Raw genomic sequence first — 14,948 nt, 5'->3', positions numbered from 1 at the left:
CATTGTGATTGTTTTCTTCCTACAAAGTATAAACAAACTCAGTCAGGTAAATACTACCACAAAATGATCTCAGGCGGGCCAGCATGGCGGCCATATTGCTCATTTACGTGCATGTAGGAGCAATTACGATAGCCCTAGACCACTCGTAAGGTTACGATCAATACTGATCGTAAATCGCAAATCGTAACTTTTAGTGAACATTTAAGTCTACATTTACGATCTACGATCGGTTAGTGAAACTTTCTCTCACAGAATGGACATTTTGAGGCTTATATACTACTTAAAACATTACATAATTTGTTCTAAGAATGGACAGGCTCAGGTAAACCCATTGACAATGATAATTATGAATAAAGCTAGCTACTTTTGAACAGTCTGACAATATAACCAGTCTTGCGTAGAAGTCTGTTTCATTTGTTCACTTAATTATTGGACAGTCTTGTACTGCAGGTTTTATAGTCACTCACTCTGTATTATTGAGCCATAATGGCATATCAACATGTCGTCCTCTGATGGGGAGAGTATTTTCATTGCATAATCATTTAAGGATTTTAATAAAAGTACTGCGAATATTATCTTTATGAGTTATATTCTGGATATGAAGGATGAGAATGTTAGATCTGAAAAGCAAGTTGATGGTGCAGAGGTTTGAAGTCAGCATTTCGCAAATTCTATATGGTCGTTATATAACGATCTAGTTTGACAACACAACCTATTATTGGGTCAAATGCTGTCTGACGTGTTTCAGGCCGATTGTTAGGCCGTTCTAGGCACACTGATTTTGACTACGAATAACTCCGTTTACCTGATCAAGATATAGGGATCACGTGGATGTGGCCAGTCGACAGGGGATGCTTACTCCTCCTAGGCACCTGATCCCACCTCTGGTGTGTCCAGGGGTCCGTGTTTGCCCAACTCTCTATTTTGTGTTGCTTATAGGTCATTGTTCGTTATCTTAACCTTTCATACATATTAGTAGTTCAATGGGTATGATCGCTTTGTCCTTACTAATATTCTCTCTCAATCTTTTTTCACAATGCAAAAGAGAGTATTGGATAAGATTTTACAGATGTTCATATAACTACCTAAGATAAACCTGGAAGATGAACAGGAAGGGGAGAAAGTGAAACAAGAAAAACAGGGAGGGGAGAAAGTGAAACAAGAGAAACAGGGAGGAAAAAAAGTGAAACAGGAGAAACAGGGAGGAAAGAAAGTGAAACAAGAGAAACAGGGAACAGAGAAAGTGAAACGAGAGGAACAGGGAGGAGAGAAAGTGAAACGAGAGGAACAGGGAGGAGAGAAAGAGAAACAGGGAGGAAAGAAAGTGAAACAGGAGAAACAGGGAGGGCAGAAAGAGAAACAGGGAGGAGAGAAAGAGGAACAGGGAGGAGAGAAAGAGAAACAGGGAGGAGAGAAAGAGGAACAGGGAGGAGAGAAAGAGGAACAGGGAGGAGAGAAAGAGGAACAGGGAGGAGAGAAAGTGAAACAGGAGAAACAGGGAGGGCAGAAAGAGAAACAGGGAGGAGAGAAAGTGAAACAAGAGAAACAGGGAGGAAAGAAAGTGAAACAAGAGAAACAGGGAGGAAAGAAAGTGAAACAGGAGAAACAGGGAGGAAAGAAAGTGAAACAAGAGAAACAGGGAGCAGAGAAAGTGAAACAAAAGGAGCAGGGAGGGCAGAAAGAGAAACAGGGAGGAGAGAAAGAGAAACAGGGAGGAAAGAAAGTGAAACAGGAGAAACAGGGAGGAAAGAAAGTGAAACAGGAGAAACAGGGAGGAGAGAAAGTGAAACAAGAGAAACAGGGAGCAAAGAAAGTGAAACAAGAGAAACAGGGAGCAAAGAAAGTGAAACAAGAGAAACAGGGAGAGGAGGAAATAGAAGGAAAGGGACAGGGAGATAAGAAATTGGAAGAAGATGGACAAGGAAAGGAGAAAGTGAAACAAGAAGAATGGAGAGAGGAGGAAATCGAAGAAGAGGAACAGGGAGGGGAGAAAGAGAAACTGGTAGAACAGGAACGTGAGGAGAGGGAACTGGAAGAAAAGGGACAGGGAGATGAGAAATTGAAACAAGAGGGACCAAAAAAAAAATGAGAGGAGAAATATGAAGTGTCTGAGAAACTTCAAGAAAAATAGAATTTAAAATGCTTGAAGAATTTAATATTTGCCTAAAGATTCTTCAAGGTTACTTTAATCCCTCAGACCCTGAAGTATTATCGTAGGTTGTTTGTTTGAACATACTAATGTACGTTCCATATGAGATTTTTCGTACTCGTGTAGTTTCAATGCTCGATGTGGTACGGGAATTCGATCCATACCCAAAAGACCTGTGACTTTCACTGTTAATGCTGGACACATGGCGAGGGATCACTCACTACCAATGTTCGGCGCCGAGATCGAGAGCCTCCCGATTCCAAAGCCAGCAATGTGATCACCAGTTGTAAAGTGGAATTTCCAAATCTAATTTTGATTACTTTGGCGACAAGTTGACCTGGTTTTGAGCAGCAGCATTTGATCTTTAAACAAAGTTGGTAATATGATACTCAATCTTATTTAAAGAAAATAGATACCTTTGAATTGATTATTGTTCAAAATGGGCATATAAATTGTTTTAAAATACGTATTTTACAACTGCATTCTTTTGTGAAATTTTCGGTTCTGTTAATAGGGAGGTACTTGAATTGAGTTATCTCCATTAAACATCTACATCTGATGTGACCAGAACACGAACGTTAAAGACACTATACAGGTATAGTGTGGGTCTTCGGGCAACATATCAATTTTTGGCCATGAAGGTGAAAATGTTGCCCTAAGCCGTCGGGCAACATATGATTTGTTGGACCTGAACGTGAAAATGTTGCCCACGTAGGCACGTGAAACTGAAAGTCTAAGATCTATCTCAACAACTTTACCTCTCAAGAGAGCACTAAGATTTATTGTCGTCCAAGATGTCTCTCATCCCACTGCAAACTGTTCAAACTTGTGTAAATATGAATCAATACAATGTTTAGATCCATAAAATAGAGGTGACTTTGGTACAGTGTAACACAGCGAGCACCTGAGAGGCACGACCCACGGAACTCTTCCGTCTTTAATCTACATGTATATATGCAATTCATTTTCGCGCTTAATTTTTTTCTCCGACTGGATTTCTTGTTCAACCGTTCTTGCTTCCCTTTCTGCCGCAATTTTAATTCTTTAAGAAAAAATTATCTTTCTTTTCAATAAAATATTGTAAGTCTTTATCTTTCAAACCAAATTTCTCACTCATAGCTACAGAATGCTAGTAACAGCAAAAACATGAAATTGACAAGGCGCATGAAAAAAAATTGTCTTATGAACAAGTTTAAAGAATTACTTGCAAAACAATTCAACCAATTAAAAGCTGGCGAAAAGCAACCTTTACAAAGTGGAAAAGTAAATAATATATGCACTCTTGGCTATTAAGGAATCATCCCACCGCTGCCACCGAAAATGTTACAACTGAATCGCAGTTGTTGTGGGTTCTTTTACCCTAATATCAATTAACTCAAGAAAATATATGTTGAAATAAAACTGTAATAGATAGATAGATGGACAGATACAGACATTTAATCATCACCCGGTGTAATCTAATATGTCCCCGTATGGTCCAGCTATCGTCCACGTCTACTGAATGACCGCGATCCACCATTAACCTATTCCCCGCGTTCCAGCTGCTGAATCAAAATCCGCTGAACATCCTGGTCACGGGTACCTGTAAAGTGCGAAACGAAATCGAAACGAAACGAAATCTACCGAAACGAAACGAAACCCACCCAAACGAAACGAAACCTACCGAAACGAAACGAAACAGATTGTATAACCGAACTCTTTTAATTATAATGATTAAAAATGGTATCTTAGGCCCCAGTGAAAGTTACCACATACAAATGAAATTCGCCTCCCCTTTGATCAGTGCTCGAGCTGGGCTTCGCCATTTTCGCCAATGGCGAATTTTTTTCAAAAACGGCGAAAAAAAATTTAAAGTGGCGAAAATCCCTTTTTGCAATAAATTGTATTTTTAATCCTTTGTCAGTGACACATTATCGCCTGTTTGTTTATGCAGTCAAAATCTGTTTATTCAGTCAACGCGTGCGATCAGAAATCTCACGTCGCTCCAGTGCACACAGAGCTGGTCACAGCCTCAGGTAATTTATGGCTGCAAAAAAGTCGGTGATTATGTAATAAAGTACATCGGACGGCTGTTTACCTTGCTGTGGTCAATTGTTTAACATTTAAAGTCTTATTCATTATCGTGTTATCATCTCCACATTAATGTCAATTCTTAACCAGAGAACCGACCGGTAATTAAATTGGCCGTATTATTGTGTATAATGTATATCTGAATACATCAATTGTTTGTTTTTGCGGCCAAACTCGTTGATTACAAGATTTTGATTTTGATGTGTTTGATTTTAGTTCGAATATTTCATAAACAATGCGGTCGGTCACCATTGATATGGACATGGCAATTTTAATAAATAATTTTCTTTGAAGTTCGGTGCGCAACAGTATAAAAATGCTAATCTCATAAGACTATGCACCCCATTCTATTTTGACACTAAACTTGTAGCTTCTGATCCTAGTCAGTCTAAAATCAAAAAAATATCTATGTTTGGCTTTACAGTCAACCCCACCTCCTCAAACATCTGATTCTGTCCAAATTGCAAAATCTTCCATACAAAAACGGAAATTTAATAGGGAATGGTTGAGATACGACTCTAAATTGGGCTTGATGTTTTGTGACATCTGCATTTCGGCCAATGTACACAATGTTTTCACTGAGGGGTGTAGCATCATGAAGTTTATATTTATATGATTTATTATCTGAATTTTGATTTCCATAATAGAATTTATCAAACAAATCAACTTCTTATTATTTCAGAAAGAAATGTTTAGGTATGGTAGCTGGATATGATTAAGTAATGTAACTGATTCAAAATGCTAAAATAAGTGTAATGAATAAAATAATATATAATATGATGGATATAATTGTAAAGCATGTGATTATTTGTGCCGCGCCACTCCCCGAAAAAGTGGCGAAAGGGAATTCTGGTCCAGTGGGAGCACTGCCTTTGATGTAGGCTTTCGGCTTGACTGATACAAAGTTTTAAAAGTTGGAAGGGGGTTGAGTAAGCACAAAGTACATATCCGAAGTTGATTAAATACCATGTGCAATTAGTTTCGGATCCATAAATTTCAGAACGGAGGATTGCAATTTCAGAGGTATGGGGAAACACACTAAACGAGGGGTGGGGATCCGCCTTTGGGTATAGAAATATTATTTGAAGAAGCTGGTGTCTGAGAAAGTTGAAAGCAGGAAGAACTCTTAACCCCTTATTTTATCTCTAACTGCTGAGGTACGAGTGCTTTCAATAATGGAAAAACATTAAATAGTATACCATATTATATGAATGCAATGCGGTAAGATATATATACATATATTATTAAAAATTATTATTGATACACTGTATGTAGTGAGTCTAAAGATAACTCTATACATTTAGGATGTTGCTAAGACGGGAAATTGAAAACGGGACGGAAAACGGAAATGTTTTGTGCAATAATATCAGGAGGATGTGAGCATTTTGTAAAATCAAAAGGCTTATGAACAAGGGAAGCAGAAATTACAAAGATAAAGGGTGGACATACTCAGAATCCACCGTTTGATATAATACATACAAATACACAATATCCACATGTGTACATAGATTTGTCTTTAGAGCAAAAAATACTGAAACATGTATTATGCCCAAAGATGGATCCAACGCCGGCGACCCCCCCCCCCCCCTCGTTTAGTGTGTTTCCCCAGACCTCTGACTTATAAGACTGTAACCCTCCGTTCTGAAATTTATGGACCAAAACTGATTACACGTGGTATTTAATCAACTTCGGATACGTACTTTGTGCTTAATCACCCCCTTCCAACTTTTAAAACTTTGTATCAGTCAAGACGAAAGCCTACATCAAAGGGGAGGCGAATTTTATTTATATGTGGTAACGTTCACACGGGCCTAATATACCGTTTTTAATTATTATGATTAAAAGAATTCGGTTATATAATCTGTTTCGTTTCGGTAGGTTTCGTTTCGTTTCCATGCGTTTCGTTTCGGTGGGTTTCGTTTCGTTTCGGTAGATTTCGTTTCGTTTCGCACTTTACAGGTCCCCCCTGGTCACTGGGCTAGATGGCATATTTACACAACGTAAACTTTCTGTAATGAAATGCACACTAGGCCCTGCCTACTAACACCGCTACCACTACAATTCTACATCAAAAGAGGTAAAATCAAAGGCACATCTTTTTAGATAAAAATTAGATATTGAATCCGAAATCATACTCCATATACCAGTACTCTCGAATCCCCTCCGAGTAATTACGCTAAAGAGCTAGATGAACGCTTATTTATTACGCAATGAAATGGCTATATTTAAAAATCTGACGATTTACATCGATAGTTATGGTCTTCCCATAACCTCATATTCTTGTACATTTGATTCTGTCAAAATTATATGAGATTAATAAATAACAATAATGTATACATGTACATGCACCTCATTATGATAAGAAAACTCAGTAAAATTTTCGTCTTATTGGAATCTAATTACGTTTATAAACATCCACTCAAATGACTGTCGGCAGTGACAACATAATGGGGGATTTGAACATTTGAAATATAGGGAACTTTCTTATAGTGGGAAATCAAATTTGTCAAGTATCTGATTTTCAAATGTTGTATACAGAACGGAGAAAGGAGGCGAGCTGCGATAACGTTTGTCCGAGTAAGATAACTAAGAAGAAGAAAGACAACTTGCAATACATGCATGAACTAACATCTCATTTTCCAAAGATGGATGAAGACAATTTTCGTTTGAGCGGTCCCACCTTAGATGATACTTTCGGGCGCGGTGGGAGTTTATTAACTTCACAATTCTCTAAAATATCAGCCCCCAAATTGACACAATAAAACGTTCTGTTTTAAAATTTTCAAACGATTAAATTAGTGGTACCAGGGACGGATCCAGAAATCGCGATAAGGGGGCGCAACTTTATGAGGCAGGGGGTCTGGGAGCTGCCTTGACACCCCAGTGGGTCCAGTTCGAAGCCCTGACGGGGACCCTGGGGGCGATGCCAGAAACTTCTGAATTTTACAGATTTTATAAGATTTGAAAATGCTTCCTATGTCTAGTCAATTTTACTATTTTCTGTCATTTTTAATAAGGTGAAAGTAATAAGATAAATAAGGGTGAAAGAAAGAACTCGTGTTCAGACCATTTGTATAATATACACATACAATGAAATATGTTCAAATCAAATCATAAAATGACGCAAATTTTAAGGGTTTCTGGAAAAAAATGTACGTTTTCCCAATAAAAGTAATTCAATAAACAACAAAGAATTGTCATTTATTTCTCCGAGAGTGGAAGAAATTATTGCTTATTTTATCGTTTACATTTTTTTTTTTAGACAAGAGACCACGATTTACCTTAAATTTGAAAATTTTAGGGGGGTGGGGGGTGGGGCTGCGCCCCCTTTAAATCCCCCACTGGGTATAGCGCAGCCACATAGTAAAAGTAAACCATTGGTTAATTATAACAGCCTGTGGCACGCGGAACAGCGCGCTATCGGTACATATGTAACTGTACATCGATAAGATAAAAAATATTTTGTGCAACCTTTCTCAAATGTTAAACTCATAACTACAATTGTAAGTCTGTAAATGATTCTATTTATGCCATCAGAATGGCAATTTCTAAAATGTTTTATATGAATGATCCACTTTTTAAGCAAAAGTTGACGAACATTTGCCTGTAATACCCACTTTTGGCAATTTTCAGTGCTCAGAGAAATAAATATACACTGTAGCATATATCTCCGAGTACATTTTAAAATTACATATTAAAGATGCATTATTATTCTAATTACTAATTGTGATATTACAGTGTAAGTATGTGGTTATTTTCTCACAATATGCCGCAAGTTACATAATATATATGTATATTAATTATTTGCTTAATTTGCACTGTACATGCAGTTTTGAATGTCGAATGTTTCTGAAAATTTTCTGTAAATCAATATGTACATCGTCAGACTCACTGATTATAAATCTGCACGCACTAGTCTACCGCACAATGTACAATATATATCAGTTATAAACATTGAGGTTTTGTAGGAACCAATAAGCATCGGGATTGGTATCCAATAAATATCCAGAGCAATGGCTGCGCCCATTGCGACTTAAGATTATTATTTCGTCTCATTTATGTGATCTAATCGTATATGGTAAGTTCTTCATGATGTCAGCTGTATCCACTTTTTGGAAATTTGTTTCAGAACGTGTTTATAACTACATGTAGCTCAGAATTCGATTTATGGTAGGTATACACTGTTATATTGGTAGGGTTAAAACTTAAATTGGTAGGGTAGGTCCTAGCCCAGAAATAAATCGTACTTCCAACAGGTCCAGCACAATCTCTTGATCTAGCTATATAGTTTTATAAAGTTATTTGAAATAGCTTGATTTAGCTATTTCGAATCTTTTATCAAATTAATTTCTAAAATCATGAAACTCGAATTTCACTGAGTGTGCGGATAACGCAGAGGTAGATAGAATGTTATATCTTTAAAATGATAATGTCCTATGGACCCGATTGGTGAGAGCCTGTCCCGAGACACAGTTAGATTATTCTAACTAGCGCAGAGGCAGCGCTCTCACTTCTCACCGCTACTACCCGAGTTTGATCCCTGTGATCGGCAGTGGTTGTAAGTGAGAGGGTATGGCGGTTGTAACATAAAAATGGGGGTAAGAGTCAGAGGAATCTCGGATTAATGACCTAGCACAAATATCCGTGCATCAAAGGACCCCATTGGAAATAAGCTTTCGAACATGCGTTTTCCTATTTATGTATGTGTGTATGTATATACTGAATAAACATTTACTTATTTTAACATATTTCATCCTTGAATTCAGTACAACACATCATAAACATAAAATAATTCTTAAACTACGTCCCTATGGGAGAATATTGATTCACAATTGTCAAAAGTCAATGAGAATCAATAAAATGATGGATTGGCAATCTTGTTACATATTGTAAAGTCATCATACTTTTCTATGCTTCAATGCACACAGGAAAGTGGACAGTTAATAACACCAAAAAAATTCTCATTTCATGAAAAACCTTGCACTGACTATAGTATTGTTATGAACTCTAATTAGAATAGTGTTGTGGTTAGTTCAAAGTATAAACATATTTAAAAATTATTGTGCAACTTTTTTTACTATACCACTGCTCTTAAAAAAATCATATAGCTATATAGCTTAATAAAGTTATATACCTAAATCAAGACCTGTCTAAGGCAAGACTGCATTACCTGTTGGTATATGAATATTTTCGACCAAGGTACTGGTAACAGTTGCATTGAAAGATGTGTTAATTAGCATAAAAATGAATGATTTTAAAAGTAAAACTCAATAAATGTAAATAGTGGTTATTATTTTCCGTATCTGTAGCATAGGGCCAATGTCAATGCAGTCAGGCTAGTGATAGGTAGGCGGTCGGTCAAAATTTTACAAAAAAATTTCGACCAAGGTACTGGTTGCATTCAAAAGTATGTTCACTTGACAACATAAAAATGAAAATGTAAAACTGTAAAATACTTGCTAGCCTACTAACAACAACTAGTGCATTATATTTATTATTGCTATACTATAATTACTTATGCTATTTCAATGTCAAAACATCCTTCAAAGCCATTTTTGATTAAATGGTTTGCTTTTAATTGTGATGCTTGCTTTCTCCTCCAAGTCCTGGCCTGGAGGTTATAAAGCCGTACTCAAACTCTTACTCTCTGCCAGTATATTTATCTATGCGTAGCCATGCTTGTTTTGAGTACGACACCTGATCAAGCTCCAAAACATACTCACAAAATCTAAAGCATGTACTCCATTTGAGTATAAGAATGGTTTTATCAATATGAAGTTTTATTATGAAAACATGCTCAAAAAAGTTTAATAACCTCCAGGCCTGGAGAACTCTAGCATATTATAAGAGGTTATTAGATTAAAATAAAATGAATTTTCTGTATGAGAAAAATATTTGATAACCAATCCCCAGTAAAGATATCTTATTGAAAAAGTTTAGAATTTTATTGGTTTGAACAAAAAGGTCAGATCGAAATCAATCCAAACCATGCTTGGTCATTGGTTGTTCGAGAGTTTTATAGTTTATTTCAATATGTATTTAGACACTTGTATTTCTCATTGTTGTGTAACACTATATCTACCAAACCATGTGCTTGTTAGATAAATGATTGGTCAAAATTTCTACCATTACCGTGATATCATATTAGATAAATGCTAATCAAAATTTTCATCAGCAATAGCATAGTAGATCGATACTACTACCAGACCACAGAATATTGGATAAATTAATGCTGGTATTAAAATTTTCAATCATGCCCAAGCATAATAGATAAATGCTTTTAAATGTATTTTACATATTAGATTTGATGCAGCCATAGCACGAATGGGGCTCGATTTCACAACCTCCCGGTTTACGAAGCTAATTATACTGTATCACTGAGCTTCTAGCTGTCACCAGTTTCTACATGAATGCACATTGTATCATGGTCCAATGAATCTGAATATGACTTTCAATCTTTTAAATTCAAATGACCAAATGTTTTTAAAACAAAGCTCGCTAAAGTTTTCATCGTTTAATATATGGGTGGATTTGGAAGTTATTTGCATTTCTTCATTTGCAGATTCGAAATTTTGTTTTATCTAATGGCAAGTTTGAAATTTTATATTTCTTCATTGGCAGGTTAGAAATTTTGTATATTTCTTCATTGGCAGGTTAGAAATTTTGTATTTCTTCATTGGCAGGTTAGAAATTTTGTATTTCTTCATTGGGAGGTTAGAAATTTTGTATTTCTTCATTGGCAGGTTAGAAATTTTGTATATTTCTTCATTGGCAGGTTAGAAATTTTGTATTTCTTCATTGGCAGGTTAGAAATTTTGTATTTCTTCATTGGGAGGTTAGAAATTTTGTATTTCTTCATTAGCAGGTTAGAAATTTTGTATATTTCTTCATTGGCAGGTTAGAAATTTTGTATTTCTTCATTGGCAGGTTAGAAATTTTGTATTTCTTCATTGGGAGGTTAGAAATATTGTATTTCTTCATTAGCAGGTTAGAAATTTTGTATATTTCTTCATTGGCAGGTTAGAAATTTTGTATTTCTTCATTGGCAGGTTAGAAATTTTGTATTTCTTCATTGGGAGGTTAGAAATTTTGTATTTCTTCATTAGCAGGTTAGAAATTTTGTATATTTCTTCATTGGCAGGTTAGAAATTTTGTATTTCTTCATTGGCAGGTAGAAATTTTGTATATTTCTTCATTGGCAGGTTAGAAATTTTGTATTTCTTCATTGGCAGGTTAGAAATTTTGTATATTTCTTCATTGGCAGGTTAGAAATTTTGTATATTTCTTCATTGGCAGGTTAGAAATTTTGTATTTCTTCATTGGCAGGTTAGAAATTTTGTATATTTCTTCATTGGCAGGTTATCACTTACAATTGACTGGTATAACTTACTGATTACTTGTTTTACAGATTTAAAATAGAAAATAAAGCAAGATGACAGAAAGGGATGAAACAGATTTCATTCTGAATTACATGACAGAGGTGGAAGCTGCAGCAGAGGAAATTCTAGCTAGCAAGCAACACTTGGTAGAACTGGACAAGAGGAGACAAAAGACAAGAGAAGCAATTAGGTCGAAGATTTTTAACAAAATAAATCTCTAATTCATGCCATAATAAACAGATTGATCATTGTATTACAGAAAGAAGTGACTGCCTGTGTTATTAAAGTATAATTGAATGTAAACGATAATCCACTTATTGGCTTTTATCAATTATTAGTTGATTTGCAAGTGCTTCCATTGCAATGCCATTTTGTGCAAACTGTGTAACCAAAGTAGAACCTTCTCATAAATATGGGAGTTTCAATAATCAGCAGGGAAAATTTTAGCAGCCAGTACATGTATGATAAACAAACACAATCTTCTTGCATTCATTTCTTCTCTTTTTTTTAATCAAGTTTGTGATGCATTACCAACTGCTGGTAAAAAAATTACTGGTGTTGCATATTGTTAATGTTGCTGAAGTAAATCTGTATTTCATGTGAATCTCAGAATTTTCACACTTTATACTTGCAATACTTCGATCAACATATTTTGATGCTAAACATTATAAACAAAATCATCCTAGACATTAAATTAATATGCATTTAGAAGAGTTGGATATTTTATAGGGTGCTACAGAAAGACAAGGTTTCTACTAAACAGTGGGTTTGCCTCGGAAATATGTTTATAAAGATGCCATCAAAAGAAACAAAGAAACTTCTTGAGAAAGGTAAGAAATATAAGAATATATTCTAAATGTGATGCAGCAAGTCTGTGACTGAGTTTGTGGTAAGCGGTTCAAATCATATTACGCCACTGTCTGGAGTTCACATGAGATCCACTCCCTCCTGCCCAACACTGTTTGATCACAGAAGGCTTTAATTTCATCAATATTCATTAGATAAAGTACTTTAAGAATTATTTACAGCAAGTATTTAGTCAGGGTCTATTGGTGATGTCATATTTGTAAAACTTGTTAATATATTTAAGTGGTTAAAACATTTTTATGCTGTCTTAACAAGAAGGCAGAAAATTCATCTGATTCGTTTATGATAGCATTACTTCTCCATCCTCAAACATTGTCAACAAGTATTATTGGATATCCCAAGGTCACTATAAGGTCATGTTCCAACTATGCCTTACTCACAATGGTTAAAACATATTAGTGAGATGTGAGAAAATATATGAGCGTTAATTACACGTAAAGGAGGTGAGGATCATGCATGTTTATTGTACCTGTGGTTTGTGATGTGATGTCATTTTGAGGTTCAGAGTATTATCAGGGTAAATTTTTGAAGTATTTTGAACGTATGTAGTCATAGTCTGATGTTTCACAGATTCTGTGCGAGAAAATTGCTACATTTTTAGATAAGAAATTTTACATGAGTTCCAAGAGTTATTTCTCTTTGAACAAATTGTCCAATTGGCACATCATGTTCATACATCAAAACTTTAAATATAAGTACAATTTGTGTGGTGACTATGGTGACCAGGATTTGATAATTACACTGTATGGTGGTTGATCAAAAGGTCGAGGGAGTGGTGTCGGCAAGGGGGGAGTAAACTAAAACTTGTGAAAAAGTTAAAGTCTTTAAGAAACCAAATAAAGCAAACATATCAAAGACATAATTAAAAGTGAATCAAGTTATGTACTTTGCATTCATTACTCACACTGTTTCATTTGAGTAGGATTATGCAAAAATCTAAGAATAGGTTTTCTAGAAATTTGATCATAATGATTTATTTTTTATATGCTGGACAACAAATGATAAATGAATTTTGACTGTAGAAAGTGAAAAAGCGTGTACCTCAGATCTAAAATAAGATGGAGGAATTGTATGCCAGACTTAATAATTTATAGAGTTTGTCATTTAGAGCGTAAAGTATTCAATTATCAGACTACAATTTTACTTAATATCATAAAAGGAAGGTCTGATTTCCAGTGTGATCGTAGATAAACCCTTCTCTGAATATATCTAATATTAATTACTGAGAGAGCTGGGCTGATAGCATAGCTTTTAAAGGGTAAGTTCAATTTCCCAATGTATTAACTTCCATTTCACTGAGGAAAATATGGAAAACCCAAAAGGAGTAGGTGTGAGTTGTGCTATATCTCAATTATCTGTACAAAATATTGATTATGTATCATCCAAGCAATCTAAAATAGGTAAAATCTGGTTATACATGTAAGTAACAGAAAAAACCTGAGGATAATAGAAACATCTTATTGTGTTTGACATATGAAGGTTTTCAATAAAGACAGGGACCAATTATCAATCTCTAGAAATAATTTGAGTCTGGAAAATATTGCATCAGATAAATTTTCCTAAATATGGACATTTGATGGCATATGATATTGGTGTAAAAAGATTTAAGCTGAAGTTGATCCAGTAATGGATTTTCACCAACTATTGTCTGCTGAAATGCCCTGAAAGACTGTAAATGCTATAAGTCCATTGTTGGTGTCTAAACATTAGCTTTTAATATTTAGTATTGTCTCAGGAGTAGTAGTGTTACACAAAGCAACAGTATTAATGTATTCATTATGAAGAATTTTATAAGTAGATAAATAGTGTCATGTTGACATAGATTAACGGTGCATGTCCAGCCGCACGGAGATATGTCGATATACTCCCTGGGAGAATAATGCAAAGAACATCACGAGACTTGAATTACGTAGACCAAGCAAACGCAGTAGTGATATCATTTGCATTGATCGAAAACTGTAGTAATTAAGTGATAGTGCGATCTCATAATGTTTTGTGTGTCAAAAAAATGAAGGTGATGTAAATTAGATCTGTGCGTCGATTGGAATATTACTTGATGATAATGATATTGACATTTTCTCATATGGGAAATAAGCTGAAAATATCGTGCCAAAGTGTTGCACTAATTATTTAGACCAAATTGCATTCAGTACAATCACTAAACTTCAGAATGATATAGAAATGATACATGTATGTGGCAGTAACACAACCTGTTAAGTCTGATTATATTAAAGTGTTTCAGAAAATTGCAAGAAAATTGAAAGTATCTACTATCTACCAAATGAATTTCAATTTTCAGGTCATCTGAATCACTCAATTTTAAATTATGTGTTCTGTCCATTTCCATTCAGGTGTTGAGTGTCATTTGTAAACTTTTGATTAAAGGTAATTATTATCATGAATTTTTAATTCATTGGTATATTAGTTAATAAGGGAGTTGGGAATGACAGTGTAAAATTAAATTTTTCCAGTTCATACTTATG

At 35.1% G+C, this 14,948-nt stretch overlaps 2 protein-coding genes across 4 annotated transcripts in view; both read left to right on the top strand.

The window, feature by feature from the left end:
- The first annotated feature begins 499 nt into the window (after positions 1-499).
- On the top strand, positions 500-2,593 carry LOC130053824 (octapeptide-repeat protein T2-like). Its single transcript, XM_056161426.1, has 3 exons — positions 500-521; positions 1,112-1,651; positions 1,785-2,593. Exons 1-3 carry the CDS (start codon positions 500-502, stop codon positions 2,087-2,089), a joined length of 867 nt encoding a protein of 288 aa, XP_056017401.1. The 3' UTR covers positions 2,090-2,593.
- Positions 2,594-6,674: 4,081 nt separating this feature from the next.
- The window catches only part of LOC125672195 (p53 and DNA damage-regulated protein 1-like), a 93,669-nt gene continuing 85,395 nt past the window's right edge, over positions 6,675-14,948 (top strand). For 2 of the 3 annotated variants that reach the window (XM_056163459.1, XM_048908356.2), the window contains exons 1-3: positions 6,675-8,297; positions 11,628-11,788; positions 12,328-12,428. In XM_056163459.1, the coding sequence (XP_056019434.1) occupies positions 11,652-11,788; positions 12,328-12,428 (238 nt within the window). In that variant the 5' untranslated portion in view covers positions 6,675-8,297; positions 11,628-11,651. Of the gene's footprint in view, positions 8,390-11,627; positions 11,789-12,327; positions 12,429-14,948 lie in introns of all 3 variants that reach the window. The other variant, XM_048908355.2, reaches the window with a different exon arrangement.

The sequence above is a fragment of the Ostrea edulis genome, chromosome 4, assembly GCF_947568905.1.
Source record: "Ostrea edulis chromosome 4, xbOstEdul1.1, whole genome shotgun sequence".
Classification (NCBI taxonomy): domain Eukaryota; kingdom Metazoa; phylum Mollusca; class Bivalvia; order Ostreida; family Ostreidae; genus Ostrea; species Ostrea edulis.
Note: the sequence above shows the minus strand (reverse complement) of the source record. Positions and strands in the feature narration are given on the sequence as shown.